Here is a 15,215-nt window from a genome sequence, read left to right on the forward strand (position 1 = left end):
AACAATAGGGAAACTGTTGGATTCAGGAGTGGTACAATTTACTATTCCCACTCCAGTAAGTGCAGCAGTAGGGAAAGCATTGGACTCAAGAGGGGTAAAATGTACTATTCCCACTCCAGTAAGTGCAGCAGTAGGGAAAGCATTGGACTCAAGAGGGGTAAAATTTACTATTCCCACTCCAGTGTGTGCAACAGTAAGTAAAGAATAGGACTCAGGAGAGCTAAATTTACTGTGCCCAGTCCAGTGTGCGCAACAGTAGAGAAACTGTTGGATTCAGGAAAAAATAAATTTACTATTCCCACTCCATTTAGTGCCACAGTAGGGAAAGTGTTGGACTCAGAGAATACTTCACTTAAACAAACAACATATTTTAAATACCCTTAAATCAAAAATTCCAAATATGAAAATGTAGGGCCTGAGAACGCCGCCAAGTCAGTGGCACCCCAACTGCCGCATTATGACATTCCAGCGTGGTTGGCAGTGTGTTGGCGGCGCAGTCAAGGCAGCGACATGCTTCAAGCGAGAGCCGACAGTGCAGACATAGGGTGGAATAACATGGGCCTCCGCCACATTCCACATGGCCTGATTCCCCCTGAGTCCCTTTTTTATGACCCTGAAACCTCCTTTCCACCACCCTTTTCATGGAGGTGTCCCTGGCATGAAAAGGTTGGCAGAAAGACAGATCATTATACACACAGTGGTGCCAATGCCGGCACTGCCACCATAGACCGCCGCTTTCCCTAACGCCAATGTCGGTGGTGGCAACAGTCTTTTGGCGGTTCAACCGCACAGATCCTAATGGGGCGGTCAGACCGCCAAAGACTGTACATTGGTCCCAAGAAGACCGCCAAACTTGTAATCAGCCCCAAGTCTCTCAATTAAAAAAAAAAAAAAAATAATATAACTATTACAATTTTTATCATTATTATCAATTAACACAAATATTATTAATATAATTAAAATACCTGACTATTTTCCCACAAACATAACAGCCAACAATTAATATGTAATAAAAATAAAGTATAACACAATTAACCTATGAAATAATTAAAAAATACATTTTGAAAAAATGTAAAAACTTTTTTTAAATGTATATACTTAAATACCTTCCCCCAATACTATCCAAACTAAACAACACACCTAAATATAACTTAACATAATTAGCAATTTAAAAGTAAATAATAAAGTAATAATTAATAAATAATTTATTGCTAATTAATTTCCAACTCTGTAACCTCAAAAAATCAATAATATACACCTAACGTATATTTCTAAAAAATATCATAATTACACAATTTAGATAATTATCAATCAAATAATAATTAAAATTAATCATTAATAATTAGTTTACTTCTCACCATGCTCCCCTATAAACTCCACAACCTGCACCTTAAGCATAAATTTACATAATTAATCGTCAAATATTAAAACATTCTTAATTATAATTAAAGTACTTCCCACCCTATTCCTCTACAAAACCCTCAACCCGCACCTTAAACTTAACTGAAAAAATGAATTAATTAGAGAATTTAGATAATTATCACTTAAATCATTAAAAATTAAACATAATTTATTAATTAATTAATTAATTAATGATAATTAAATTACTTCCCACCCTATACCCCTACAAAAGCCACAACCCGCTACAACACAAAAAATTACAATAAACAATCAAATAAAATTAAAAAACAACTAAAAATGTACAAACTATATTAAAAAACATTAACAATATTTATACAAACTATTCATAACATACAATTAAAACATATACTAAAACACATCAAAATATTTAAAAAACAATATTATAGACAATATTGCAAATTATATTAACAACATAGATATTTTTCACATCAATATTAACAACATAGATATTTTTGTGAACGATATTATCAACACAGGTATTTTTAACATCAACATTTTTATCATACATATTTTTAACATTGATATTACTTACCTCTAAAATGAAATGTTCTCGTCAATGATATTCCTGAATTACGATCTTATCTTTAAAACTTGATATTTCTGTATCTCTATATTTTTGATTTGATATTTCATCTGGAAACCAGAGCAACACAATGGTTTACAAATGAAGACAATTCAGAAATACATTTAGATTGCCACACACTGTAGATAGTATGAAGTTTTGTACCTTAAGTAATAGCCCTTAAAGGAATGCAGCTCAACAGTTTGTGCAGTTTAGGGAGCATTAACAGTACCAGAATATTGATCGAACACATCTTTTAAGCAGTGAAGATAATCAGCAGTCGTTCCCCTTTGTTTTGCTAACTACTATTCATCTTAATCCAATCAGTTTAAAAGGACAAAAGTCAACAATAGCATTCAACAGTGCACCTCTAGCAACAGTAAAGTAGCTTAATCAATGAATGTTTGTCACAGGTGTTGGACCTGGCCCTTTAACAGGGTCATTCCCCAGACTTCTTGCTTTTTGCCTCCTTATTTTTCTGACCTTTGTTGGCTGACGTTGTGACTCTGAGCACTTTTTCACTGCTAACCAGTGCGAAAGTGCATGTGCTCCTTCTTACAAAATTGGTATGATTGGATTATACCTAATTGGCATATTTAATTTACCTATAAGTCCCCTGTAAAGTGGTATCGCTATACCCAGGGCCTGTAAATTAAATGCTACTAGTGGCCTGCAGCGCTGCTTGCGCCACCCACTGAAGTAGCCTGTCAAACCTATCTAAGGCCTGCTAGCGTAGAGCCTGTGTGCGCAGTTTCCTGCCACAAGGACCTGGCATCTAAATTTACTTGCCAGGCCCAGAACTCTCCTTTTACTACATGTAAGTCACCCCTAAGGTACGCCCTAGCTAGCCCTTTGGGCAGGGTGCCATGTACGTAGAAGGCAGGACATGTGCCATGTTGCGTGTCCTGTCCTTGTAGTGACAAACAGCCTAACTTGGTGTCTCACTGCTGTGAGTGCTGCCTCCTCATAGGATTGCATTTGAACTGCCCTGCCTTATGTGTAAGGGGTATTGTCTGATTTATGAGGAGTAGCGTAGGCATGTTTGGTATGGTTGTGATAGTGGTGAGAAATGCTGCTTACTGGTGTAGGTGTATTTTTTATTACTATCACAGAAATGCCACTTCTAGAAAATGCACATTTATCTGTGCTTATGACTTTGGTGTTTTGCAGCTTGCCTCCAGTCCACGTCTGAGCAGACTGACAGTTGAGGCTTTGTGCATACTTGTCAGACAGCCTGAACACAGGGAGGGTGGAGGTGTCACAGAGGTGCATCTACATATTGTAAAACCTTCCTGGGCTGAGAGAAGGAAGAGGCGGAACACACCTGCATTTGTAAAGGCTGTGCCCTGGCCTCACACAATAGGGTCGTTTACCCCCACTGATGTTTGGAGCCTGTGCTGGAGGAGAGAAAGGGCACTCCCAGAACCAGTTGTAACTGGTTAGAACCCCCTCTCCTGGCAATTGCAAAACACACTGTAAACCTAGTATAAGTACAGGGGAATTTTCCCCACAATTTGAACATTCTTGGGACTTGAAACTGGACACGCTGATGAATGGACTCACCAGGAAACCACCTTGGACTGCTGCTGCTGTGGTGACCTGTGACCTGCCTGGTCACTAGAAGGAACTGCCACCATCTGCACCCCTCGTGCTGGCCTGTAGCTGGGTCCACCAGCCCTGTGCTTCTTTTTGTTTTCGCTTGTTCCCAGGGGCAGGGTGCCGTGGCCCCTGACCCCTGCAACGATCCTTGCACGAGGAGTGCTACCTCGGGGTATCCTTAGCGCAGAGAGATTGCTCTTCTGTGCCCCGTGCACTTCAAGGCTCCTTTTTCCTGCTGGATAATCACCACTGCAACCCAGGCTACAAATATGGCCTTAGGGCCTTGAAAAGCGCTTCTTGGCTGCCCTAAAGTCACCGCTCCAGCCCGGGCTTAGAAAAGAGCCCTCACGCTTTTACAAGCGCTTCCCTGTTGATTGAATCATCGCCGCAGCCCGGCTTTATTGATTGTAGTGCGCCAGAGCCGCGCTGCCCTGAGTGCCCCCAGGGCACCAGCAAAGGAATAGAAAGGAGCAAGCATGCTCCTGTCATGCCCCCAGCGTACGCGAACTTGGAAGAGTGCCCCTGGGGCACCGTTTGCACCTGCTCTCCGGAGGAGCCCTCACCGAAGGCAGAGAAGAGAGCGGCTTGCGCACCACATCAGGTGCGGCCGCCCTCCAGAGCAGAAGGGAAACCTCACCGGAGGCCCCTGCTCCAACCTACCTTCATTTCTGGCAGTCGCCCGAGGAAGCGGGTGGCTGCCTATTGCTGTCTACTACTCTGCAGGACACGGGATGGAAAGGGAGTTCTCTTTCCCCCCGGTCACTGCCTCAGGGGCGCAAACGCCCCAGCTACGTAATTCTTTGTGGCTTTTTGGGCCCCTCCTTTTGGGAGAGGGCCATTAGAGGCCCGGGGGGGGCCCACAAGGATCACGGGTCCCCAGAGGTGCCCGTTTCAACCACTGCAGAGAGGGCGCTGTCTGCTCCTCTCCCCAGGAGCAATGTGTGGCCCCTGTGAGCGCACAGGAGCACCGGGGGCCCCCATACTCCTCTTTCCAGGCACAAGGAATGCCTCTACACTAGGAAACCAGGTACTTTTTAGGGAAATAGTGGCTCAGTGAGCCAAGTATGGACCTAGGGAAATTATATGTTTTACCTGCTTTTCCTTCCATTACATATATGTGCTGATGTTCCTTTTATAGGCTGGGTTGCTGATATGTATTTTTATGACTTGTGAGATGTTGTCTAAGGTTCCTTTTATGGGTATTTAGGAGTTATTCATGCAAGTGCATAGAACTCTTACTCTAATTCCTGACTACTGCTTATGTATTAGTAACTTGTGTAACGTTGTGACAACTGCTAAGGGAGCAGGGTATTACTTGCGTGTAATGTTGGTCTAATTATGTTTTGTGCAATACAGATTATTTTTACATAGCTCAGTGTTGTGTTTACTTTGTGGTGTACATTTTGCGTCAGGTGTGTTGTGCAACCGCTTTACACATTGCCTCTGGGATAGGCCTGAATGCTCGTGCCAAGTTACCAAGGGGGTGAGCAGGGGTTATCTTGGACGTGTAACTCCCTTGCCCTGACTAGAGTGGGTAGGTTCTGCCTGGCTGAGGTGCATACCCAGGCCGACCAGAAACCCCATTTCTAACAACAGGCAATCAGCTTTGCCTAACAGTTGGCCTTTTTTTTGTATCTGGCATCATTGCACGTCATCAGACCAAGTGGGTTTGTAGCATTCAAAAAGGTTTTTTTTGTGCATTTTGCGGGTTGTCACATATTTGATAGAAACTGTGATATTGAGGAGATTGGCTGGGGACCAGGGAACTTGAATGGTGACTTGGCCTTCAAATCTGGGACCTTGGTATTATATAGGCAGAGAGCCATCTGGTTGAAGATGTGGGAAGTCACTTGGGCTCTCAATGTCCTACTCACTGGTTGAAAGAGTGTGTTGCTTATGTCAGGGCATTCTCGTATTCTCTTAAGCTGTTTTACCCTTCATCCTGCGTTATCTTGAGTGACAGACTGTGAGCCCAAACTTTCCAATGCATTGCTTCTGAATGGTTGGGTATTCATTGCTATCTCTTCAGGGGTAGAAAGTGGAGTGTTGTTGTGTCCACTTCTTATCTGTCACCCCTCTACTAGCAACATTCGCCATGCTTGCATGTGCGAGTTTTGCCTGTGCCCCTCCCACCTGTCCATTGACCTCCTTGTAATGCACGTTTGGCATCTCCTTTCAATATGGAGACTCTCAAAATATGTATTGTGACCTCCTCCTTTTCTTTTACAGTTTTAAAGTTCTCACTTGTAATTTGGGGAAACATATAAGGAGAAGGTGGTCCAGTGGGGGCACAAGCCCTAACTCTGTCTCTCAAGTGGCTACTTTGGTATGTCAGTTCCTTGTTGGTGTGTTTCAATTCTAGCACCTGATAAAGTACATTTACTCTCATACACTGACGCTCCTGTGCTTAAAGAAGCATGAGCACATCTTGCAGAGATCCTAGAGTGGCTAGATAAGTGGAGCTCTTTCATACACATTCATCCCCTAGGATCTGTACTAGGGGTCTCAGGCAACTGGGTCTCCCATACTTTTCTACAGTCTCCAGCTCTTAAACCATGGAATGCATGCATACATCTAGTTCCTACTAATATTTAACTCCCCAGTACCCCATTCTACCTACCCAAGCTTGTTTATCCCATTGTCTCCTGTCATTTTAGTTTCAAACACAAAGTACCCTTATGAATTAGTCCATTCTCCACCCAACCTCCCTACAGAGAATCCTCTGTCTTACCTATGGCACTTGGGGCTGGCGTCTGAAGTTCTTTCTGATCACAAACCCCTCCACCAAACCCAGCCAAGCTTAGGCATTTCACGGCCAAGCATGCCAGGACTGTATTTTTTGGGGGGGGAAATGTGTCTATTAGCATTTTATATAAGTGATAGTCAATGCTGGGTCAAATAATAGTGGACAACAACAATATGGCTGGTATTGGCTCACATTTTCATCAGCAAGAGAGAGTGAGAGAACCGTTGAACCTCCAGTAATCCAAGCAGCAAGGGAGGCGAATGGGTAGAGAGGAGAGTAAGGACTGATCCTCAACCTTAGGTGTCAATGCATTCAGAGGAAGGAAGACGAAGAGGGACAAATCTACAGGCCAGGAAGACTCACCGACACCAGCATCCACCCTACCTTATCCATTCACACCATGCCCAGAGTCAGCTATTTCACCTTATCGCTACAGCTGCCCTCCTCCTCCCAAGCACTTCCACTAATCTGAGTCCTCAGCAGGAAGATCAGTGCCCGTGGTGTGCAGGCACTCAGTTGGCAACCCATCCATCACTTTATCTTCAGGCCCACCCCCTCAATCATTCCATCGTGCAGCCCCAGAGTTCCAGGTCGCGCTCTGCATGGTCATCTGTACAGGCCCCACAAAGCCTGCATTCCTACACCGTTGCCCATTCCAAATGATCAGTTAGCCATTTCTCTTGTTTCAGGGGGTGCGGGGTTGGGCTAGCCCAATGGATAGTGATGCGTTGCCTCGCAAGTACTAACCCCAACTGTGCAAACTGGTATGCCATTGTTTTGCCCTTCTTAGGGAGGGGCAGCAGTCCAACAAACAATGTTTTACAGTTAATTCCACTTTAACTGCTGTTATTCTTTGCAGCATCTGCACTGTCTCATGCCAAAATGGCTGCAGTGTCCTGCAGGTCCACGCAACATGTCCAAATCCAGCCGGAGATGTGCTGCAGTGCTCGCAATTGTCTGGACATGCTGGGTTTATTTGATGAAGTCGCTGTGGTGTCAAGTAGAAGATAGTAGAATTGCACCAGCTTAAATCTGCCATTGCTAGACCCCTCATATACAAGTGCCCAAATCCTAGTCCACTCCGGATCCATGAGCGGTGTTTCCAGGTCCACATCCCACGCTGCGAGCATCATTGACACATCTGTCTAACTATTTTGAGGGCAGCGTATAGGCGGGATAGGATCTCCCTATGAGAGCCCGGGTCCAGCATTGTCCGCAACAGGTAAGATTCAGCTGGCTGCTCCAGGAAGGACACCCAGATCTCCCAAGCTGTCCGTGAGATGCTGGCATACTGTAGGAATTGTCCCTGGCCAATCCCAAACAAATCTCCGGTCTCCTCCAGAGTTACAAAGGTGGCATTTTGATATAAATCTCCTGCCTTGTTGCAGCCGCCTGCCCTCACTAGGGCAACCTCTGCAGCACCCGTGTTACTGCCCGTTCCCATGTCCAAGTCACCAGCAACCCCACAAAGGGCACGCCCACCGGCATTCTAGAGCCACACATAAGCTGTGCAGGGAGCTCCGGTATGCATACCAAGCCCTCTAGTAGCTTCTTCTTCCAGTTGGGACCATCGTCGCACCACAATGTGGCACTCAGGAGCAGGCCTGCCACAGACAGAGGTCCGGGAGCCCCAGTCCCCCCTCCGCTACACCCAATTTCAGTACAATAAGGCAGACTCTGCATCTCTTTCCAGCCCAAATCAAAGATACTAGTAGCTTGCCGATTTGGCAAAACAGGGATAGTGGCAACTCGCAGAACGGATTCTACATGACATATAGATAGCTGGGAGCAAGATCATCTTACTTAACGCGACTCTGCCCATAACCCAGAGTGGGAGCGTTATCCAGAATTGAATAGAGGCTTTGAGGCCATCTAGCACCCTGCCCATGTTCAGCTCATATTGTAGCTGAGGGGAATAATTCACCCACATCCTCAATATTGGAATGCGAAGGTCTCCTATGCTAGGCTCACTCACAGTCGATCAATTGCCTCGAGTCCAATCAGTGGCACCATGGGGTAGAGCACTGTCTTATGCCTTTTCTCGCATAAGCCCGAAACTGCACCGAATTCGTCCATAAGGTGCATGAGGAGGGGGACTGAGTACTCTGGGTCAGTCGCATACACCAAGGCTTCACCCGCATACAAGGACACAATGTGATTCACAGTGTTCACCTATATACCCCATTTCCACAGGCCCTCCCTAAGATGTATCGCCAGTGGCTCCATTTCAAGCGCGAATAGGAGCGGGGGTAGTGGACACCACGTTCAATGTAAAAAGGGTCAGATACCACCAGCCCCATGCACACCCCTGCCCTGGGTGCCTCATATAATAGATGCACCCATGACATAAAGCCCGGGCCAAACCCCATGCTGTCCATCACTTCCCATAGATATTCCCACGATAAGGTGTTGAATGCCTTTTCAATATCTAGGGCAATCAACGCTGCCCGCGCAGCCGAACTCTGGGTTTCATGCATCATGTATGCCAGGACTGTTAAATAAAATATGCTAACACTCTTCCAAATGGAGACTAAGGAGGTTAATTAACAGCCTGTGAATCACAGGTCCATCCGATTTTGAGTTTCCCATACCAAGCTGGGGTGGAACATGTTCAATGCATAAATGCAAGACCCACAATTATAGTATTTCACAAACAGTTCTGCAATGTAGAGCACATGATGCAGTAAAACAAAGGGAACATAACGGAGTCTCAAGACTAAGATTGTGAGAAAGAGGTGGACCTTAGTTTGCTGTAAACAATTTAAACATTACAGCTGAGCAAGGTAGTCAACACAGAGCCAAAGTGCGAAAGAGAGGCTCAGAGATGGGCATTCCTTTTATGTCTTTTTTTACAATGGACAGAAACACATGATTGAAGCATATTACAGTTGTGTTAATGTAAAGTTATTTCTCAAGGTAGAGGCCCATGCATGTCAAAGGTCCCTGGATAAACATTAGGCCGGGTAGAGCTAAGGCCCTGTAATGCTACCTAGTGGACAGCGCGGACGAACACTTTCTCCTGACTTTTCAGAGACCAGCTTCCCTAGAAAGTTCCACTCACAACATAAATACTGGCACACACATTGGCAGCCGATTGGCAGATTCCATCAATCATCCTCCAATCAGTTACATTTCCATTTGCATTACCCTCCCTTGCTTAATTAGTAGCTTCAGCTTCCTTCGGACCCTCTAAGCAAGTGGTTTGTGCTGTGCTGGAAAATGCCTGTGGCGACCACACAGCTCCCGAAGTGCATCCTCCAATACTTAAGGTGGCCATGCACATCATGCAAAGGGTCAGCAGCGGATATCATCCACAAATTTAAAAAAAGCCAAGTTAGACGGATGATTCTGGTGTTCCCCAGGAGATGAAGCAGATTTTGTTTGTCGGATCTCCTGGATTTGGCGCACAAGACTTGCATTGTACTACTTCATAGGGGTGATCTCCTATTTTAGTAAATAAGCTTTGTCTTGTCTCCTTGCTCTCAGTCACTGAGTTTGGCCTCTTGTTTTTTTAAACATCGACCTACTGACATCATGCAGACAGTCAAGAAACATTCCATGAAAAGTAAATAAAAAGGTAGATGGTTTTGTCAAGGGATGTTTAGCACAAGTCCAGGAGGTTCTTTTACCAAATTTTCAGGATACTCCCCGGTTTTCATTTTTATTGGATATAAATGTAGCTTATAGACATGTCCTAAAAATCTTGCATAGGTCTGGCCCTTCATTAGACACCTCTGGTTTAGGTTCTACCACTGGGCTATTTAGAAGTTTAATTCGTTATGTATTTGACCATCTTTTGTAATTTGCTAGATCACCTTGTTCAGTCGTCATTTAGAGTTATGGAGATCCTATCTTGTAGGAATTGGCATATACTAATTTAATGTGTGTTTTTGCTATAGCGATCAGATTATAATTTCTATTTTAATTGTTTCTTCCACTTACATGTACTCATCGGGGCTCCATCTTGTTTGGGAGCCTAGGAATATAAATTGGTCTCTGTTGGTTCATAAACCCTTTAAAACCACTGCATCTAGTGGTGTTATATTGGTGACATTGAAGACCAACCACACTCCTCAGGCAGGAGAATTATCAAGTTGCAGTTTTCTTTTGCTAAGCAATATAATTATATTCATGAACAAAATGTCTTTTTCACTATTATTGGACTGGGCAGCTGACAACCATTAATGGATAGGTATTTCGCTCCGCAGAGGAACCAGCGTTCCGAATGGATATGCTGGTGATGCAGCCGGGGGGGAGGGAGGGTAGCAAAGGGCTCTCTCTGATCCCCATCAACACTGTAACCTTCTGGGCCCCACTGCAGTGGTGGTAAACCTCTAGCACACAGCCACGCAGGCCTTGGGATGGAAGGGGAGGATCAGACAGGCAACCCACCATCCCCTATGGGACTCAGCAGCCCTGCGTACACTGGGACGTTTGCCAGGCTTTGATAAATGGGACATGTGATGCCAAGAAGATGTCATCCCTCTTACAGAACTACAATGCAACTATCAACTGGCGCCTACTGAAACATTCTGCTACATACAGGTCTGTCACACTGTGAGAATGGCGCTGCGGAGTGGGGAGGAGTAACTGTAACAATTTAATACATTGATATTAACAATAATAACTGACTAGCACACTCCACACTGAATTGTTGGTGGACCCTTGAAAATCAAATATTTTCAGAATTGTATTTATAGGAATAGACTTTAAATATTATGTTCTTCTTTACCATTCAGGCCCCAAAAATATCTAAAAACAACACTCTTTTACTTCCGTACTTGCAAGTAGAGTAGTCATGTAGTGCTGTAAATTTGCCAAATGTATTGGTCGAATGAAAATGGCATCAAATACTAATTGACCCAATCCCCAGCTCCCTCCTTGCGTAGCAGGATGTGACATATTTTAGAAGTAAATAATATGTCAGAGGGAAAGGGATAATGTGCCAAAAAGTAGATCCACCGTGTTGGGTTGCAATCGCTGTATGCCAGGGAACTGCCCTCATTAATATATATTGCCATCACATGCAAGGAACCTCAGTCACATGCTCAGTTCAATCAGCATAGGCCAGGGAACTGCCACCATAGAACAGGGCAGTGCTATCATATTTCAGAATATTGTCATCATTGGCAATTATGCTCAAGTGGTGCTGCCCTTACAAGCCATTTGTGTAGCCACCACGCCCGAGGAGGAAGCTGCTGTGATATATCACAGGCACGCTGATCATGTGCAATTGGTGTTCTGCTACCACATTTAACAGGTTCATCTAAAACATCAACTTATTCCCCCTTCTTTCTCATGACTCACTTCTTATGTTAGGGGAGCTGCTGGCCACGGCCCCATACATTGGTTCCCAGGTCAGAGGAACATGCACGCATTCTGTTAGCCAAGGAAAGCCCTCTCCTCATTGCCTCTAGTTTATAATCTGTTACAGAAAGCACGGGAAAATTATGAATTTTGGGGGAACAGTGTATTCAGCTTCTCCATCCCGTACGGTGGTGTTCTCATATCACATTCATATGCAACACTTCATTGTGTACAGTGTCATAACAAAATTAGAGGCCTCCTGAAAAGTACCTGGAAGTGCCTCCTTCCCCCAGGACCCAGTCAGGGGCCTGCCATCTGTGCACAGTGTCCTGTCCTGAGGGGGGACCTTGGAGCTCGGGGGCCCTCTGCACCGCAGGGGCCTTTATTACACCACTGAGTGTGTAACATGGTGTGGATGGGAAGATGGGATTTTTTCCTTCTTCCTGATTAGTCCTCTCAGCATACAAAAGAACCAGGGTCAAGGAATGGGGAGGTAAATGTGTAGGCAAAGTTGAGCGTCTGTGGGGCTCCAAAAGAGCTGGCTTCTATTGTTTGCAGTGTCTATGTACTCGAATGAGAAACGGACACCTTGTAAATCATTTTATGGACAAACTGCGTAAAAATTAATCTTTACATGCAAGATCTTGCACCGCTCCATGCACCTGTTTCATCATTGTTAAGTTGTTCTACATTTGCTGAACAAAACCTAATTGCAAACAAGTGTTGGCAATGGCGATAGGTTTGGCTTCAAAGGAGTGCTGTATGGTAATGCATGGGGATAGATAAGTATCTGCGTGGAAGCAAAGAGTTGTAAAATAATATTGGTATAGCTTAAACGGTCAGGTGACCGTTGCACTGTCAAGCCAGACCTAAAAATCCTTGTAGGTTTATGACTGCCCTCCTTCCATCTGTGCTGCTGTCTGAGAAAAACAACATAAATTACCAGGCTATCTAAGACACTTTAATAGCCTTCCATGTTATGTGTGTGCCCCTGAAAGATGAAGCTCAGGCAGCTGGATAAATAAACAAAATGATCACAGCTGTGTGGAGGGCAAGCAGCTTTTTTGTAGACGCACGTTGTGTCTGCTTAATTAAAACATGTATTTTATCGTGTCTTTAAGTGATGTCTAATTGGCTTTTCTGACACCAAAACTACTCACCATACCAAAGTAGTTCTCATTAGTACATGTGGTGTATCCACTACAGACCCAAGAATAGAGAAAGAGTTGTATCAACATGTTCAGTCATTCAGAGGTTTATGCTAATGTGCCGTTCATTATATGGACCAAGAGGATGACCTACAAGGAGAGCATCTATTTAATCAACAGTTTTTCCTGGTATTTCATGGATCCTGAGTAAGACCTAGCAAACATTTACAATGAATGGTTACTTGCCTACACTTTGACTGAGAAAATGCTGCAAGAAGACTGTTAGGATATACCAGGTATTTCTTGTATATCTTTGTCTTCCACTTGGAATTGTCATGGTCACCATCATCTGTTTGTCCATGTGCTTTAAATGAGATTGTGTATACAAAGTCAGTGAGTATGTTTACAGCATCTGATAGCAATATATGTTTTCTTTTTTCCTATTGTTACTTCAGTCTGAGAGAGTCTGGCTTTCCTGTATCACTGCTTCCTGACATAGGTGAGCCAGGAGAAGTGGCAGGCAGGACGTTGTACCAATGGTGTGGAATACCAAAGGGGGCCAAGGTGGGCCTCGCCCTCGGCGACTTCCAGTGTTCAGTCTACTCCTCAATGACAGAGAACACAGATGCAGGTATAACCTATGGCACTAAACATTAAACCAAAAGCATCTTCACTTTTCATGCACTTGTAGTTTTACCAGTGTAGTTTCATCACATTTATGTTTTCTGGTTGCTCAGCAAGATTAAATAAATCTAGGTAATTGGTCCACAATACAGTGTACATGTATCACCACAGATAGATTTATATTCTCGGGCTTGCTCACACGGAAATATATAGAGCAAAAAGATTGAGAAAATTCAGAGAAGTGCAACAAGACCAAATACTGGGTTGTAGTGTTACCATATAATGGAAAACTGACAGAGCATGCCAGCCTTCAAAATGGAAACCGAGATAGGGCATAGTGCCACTAGGTAAAAAAGGAAATGTAATGAGCCAATGCTTGAGTCCTCATGCCACTGTACGATCACTAATCTTTTTGGTGACTTTTAGTATCCTTATAGTGAATATTTGATGGTACTTAATGAAATACATTAATACACACTGGCCAGGGTTAAACACAGGTTTGATGATTTCCATTTGCTAGAACCAAAACAACAAAATCTCATGCTTGTAATGTAACCTTGGATTAGCGATTTTTGCTTTAATGAGTCACCCAGTGCAGGCACAACAAATACCTAGGATCGCCAAGTACAGGTCCCTCAAAAAATTACACAGATCAAGAAAAGGTGGACTAGGGTCATGGCATTCGACATACTGGTTATTGTACTATGGACTACACATTTGATGACCCAGGATGCCCATTTTAAGATAAGAGCAGCATCTGAAGATGTGGCTATTCTAATCTGATGCTTTTGCCCTGAAGGCCATACTGGAATGCTGACGAGAAAATGCCAAGGTACCACATATAGATGAATGCATGCTTCCACCCAGTAGTGACCGAAAGGTGACAGCAGTGCTTAGAAAAATTACTTAAGTACATAAATGAGTTAATAATTAAGCCCTCTAGCACAGAATTTGTATATGTGGGAAAGTTCCAAAAATGAATGTGCCCAAGTGTGTGAATGTAGAAGTAGATTGACTTAGTGCTCTGATTTAGAGCACAAAGGACAGACTGATGTCAGTCGTTTACAGTTTAGCAACCAATATCATCATGGGTCAAATGGCTGCAGGCCAGAAGAAAAGATTAATTGAAGTCTTCAAAAGATTTATTGAAACGCATCAAAGCATCGGCAGCACCAGGATTTGTGGAGCTCATCCTCATTCGTATAAAAAACGATACCAAAATGGATGAATTGACCAGGTGAAAGAGAAATCATATATATAGACTGAAAAGTAGTGTAGTAATACCGATGCCAATGGGACACTTCAAGCCTTCATCGATAATATGATGTGATGTCTGTGATTGGAATCAGTGGCACAGGATCCAACAAAGCTCAAAGAGTAGTTCTGAATACCTGACATCTACAAGCTGTACAGTAAAGAGGTCAGTGCCTCTTCTGGGCTGCCGCTGTTGTAATCATCCTTGGTGAGATGCCTGTTTTTGCCTATTTTTGAACAGTTTGGATGGCTGACGCCGGTGTGAGTGACGAAGGACCTGTGCATGTCCTTAGTAGGGCTCCCGTGGGGATGATACGGATCTACCTGAGGTTGAAATACAATGATTTGTATATGTTAAAGCAAGAAAGATGTTTAAAGTGGATGTTTTAAAATGCTCTGGAGAATTTCATAAGTTTAATTAAAAACTACAGATTTGACCTAGTTCGTTGTAAAAACCAAGCTCATCAGGGTCATATCGAGTGCCTATTATGTGTTATTTATGTGGTTGAGTGACCTTTAGGTCCATTATGTAAGCACTGGCGCTATTCCATTG

At 43.8% G+C, this 15,215-nt stretch overlaps 1 protein-coding gene across 3 annotated transcripts in view; it reads left to right on the plus strand.

The window, feature by feature from the left end:
• The window catches only part of SHPK (sedoheptulokinase), a 130,635-nt gene that overhangs the window by 93,030 nt on the left and 22,390 nt on the right, over window positions 1-15,215 (plus strand). For all 3 annotated transcript variants that reach the window (XM_069226344.1, XM_069226345.1, XM_069226346.1), the window contains one exon: window positions 13,240-13,415. In XM_069226344.1, the coding sequence (XP_069082445.1) occupies window positions 13,240-13,415 (176 nt within the window). The remainder of the gene's footprint in view (window positions 1-13,239; window positions 13,416-15,215) is intronic.

The sequence above is a fragment of the Pleurodeles waltl genome, chromosome 3_1 (genome assembly GCF_031143425.1).
Source record: "Pleurodeles waltl isolate 20211129_DDA chromosome 3_1, aPleWal1.hap1.20221129, whole genome shotgun sequence".
Lineage (NCBI taxonomy): Eukaryota > Metazoa > Chordata > Amphibia > Caudata > Salamandridae > Pleurodeles > Pleurodeles waltl.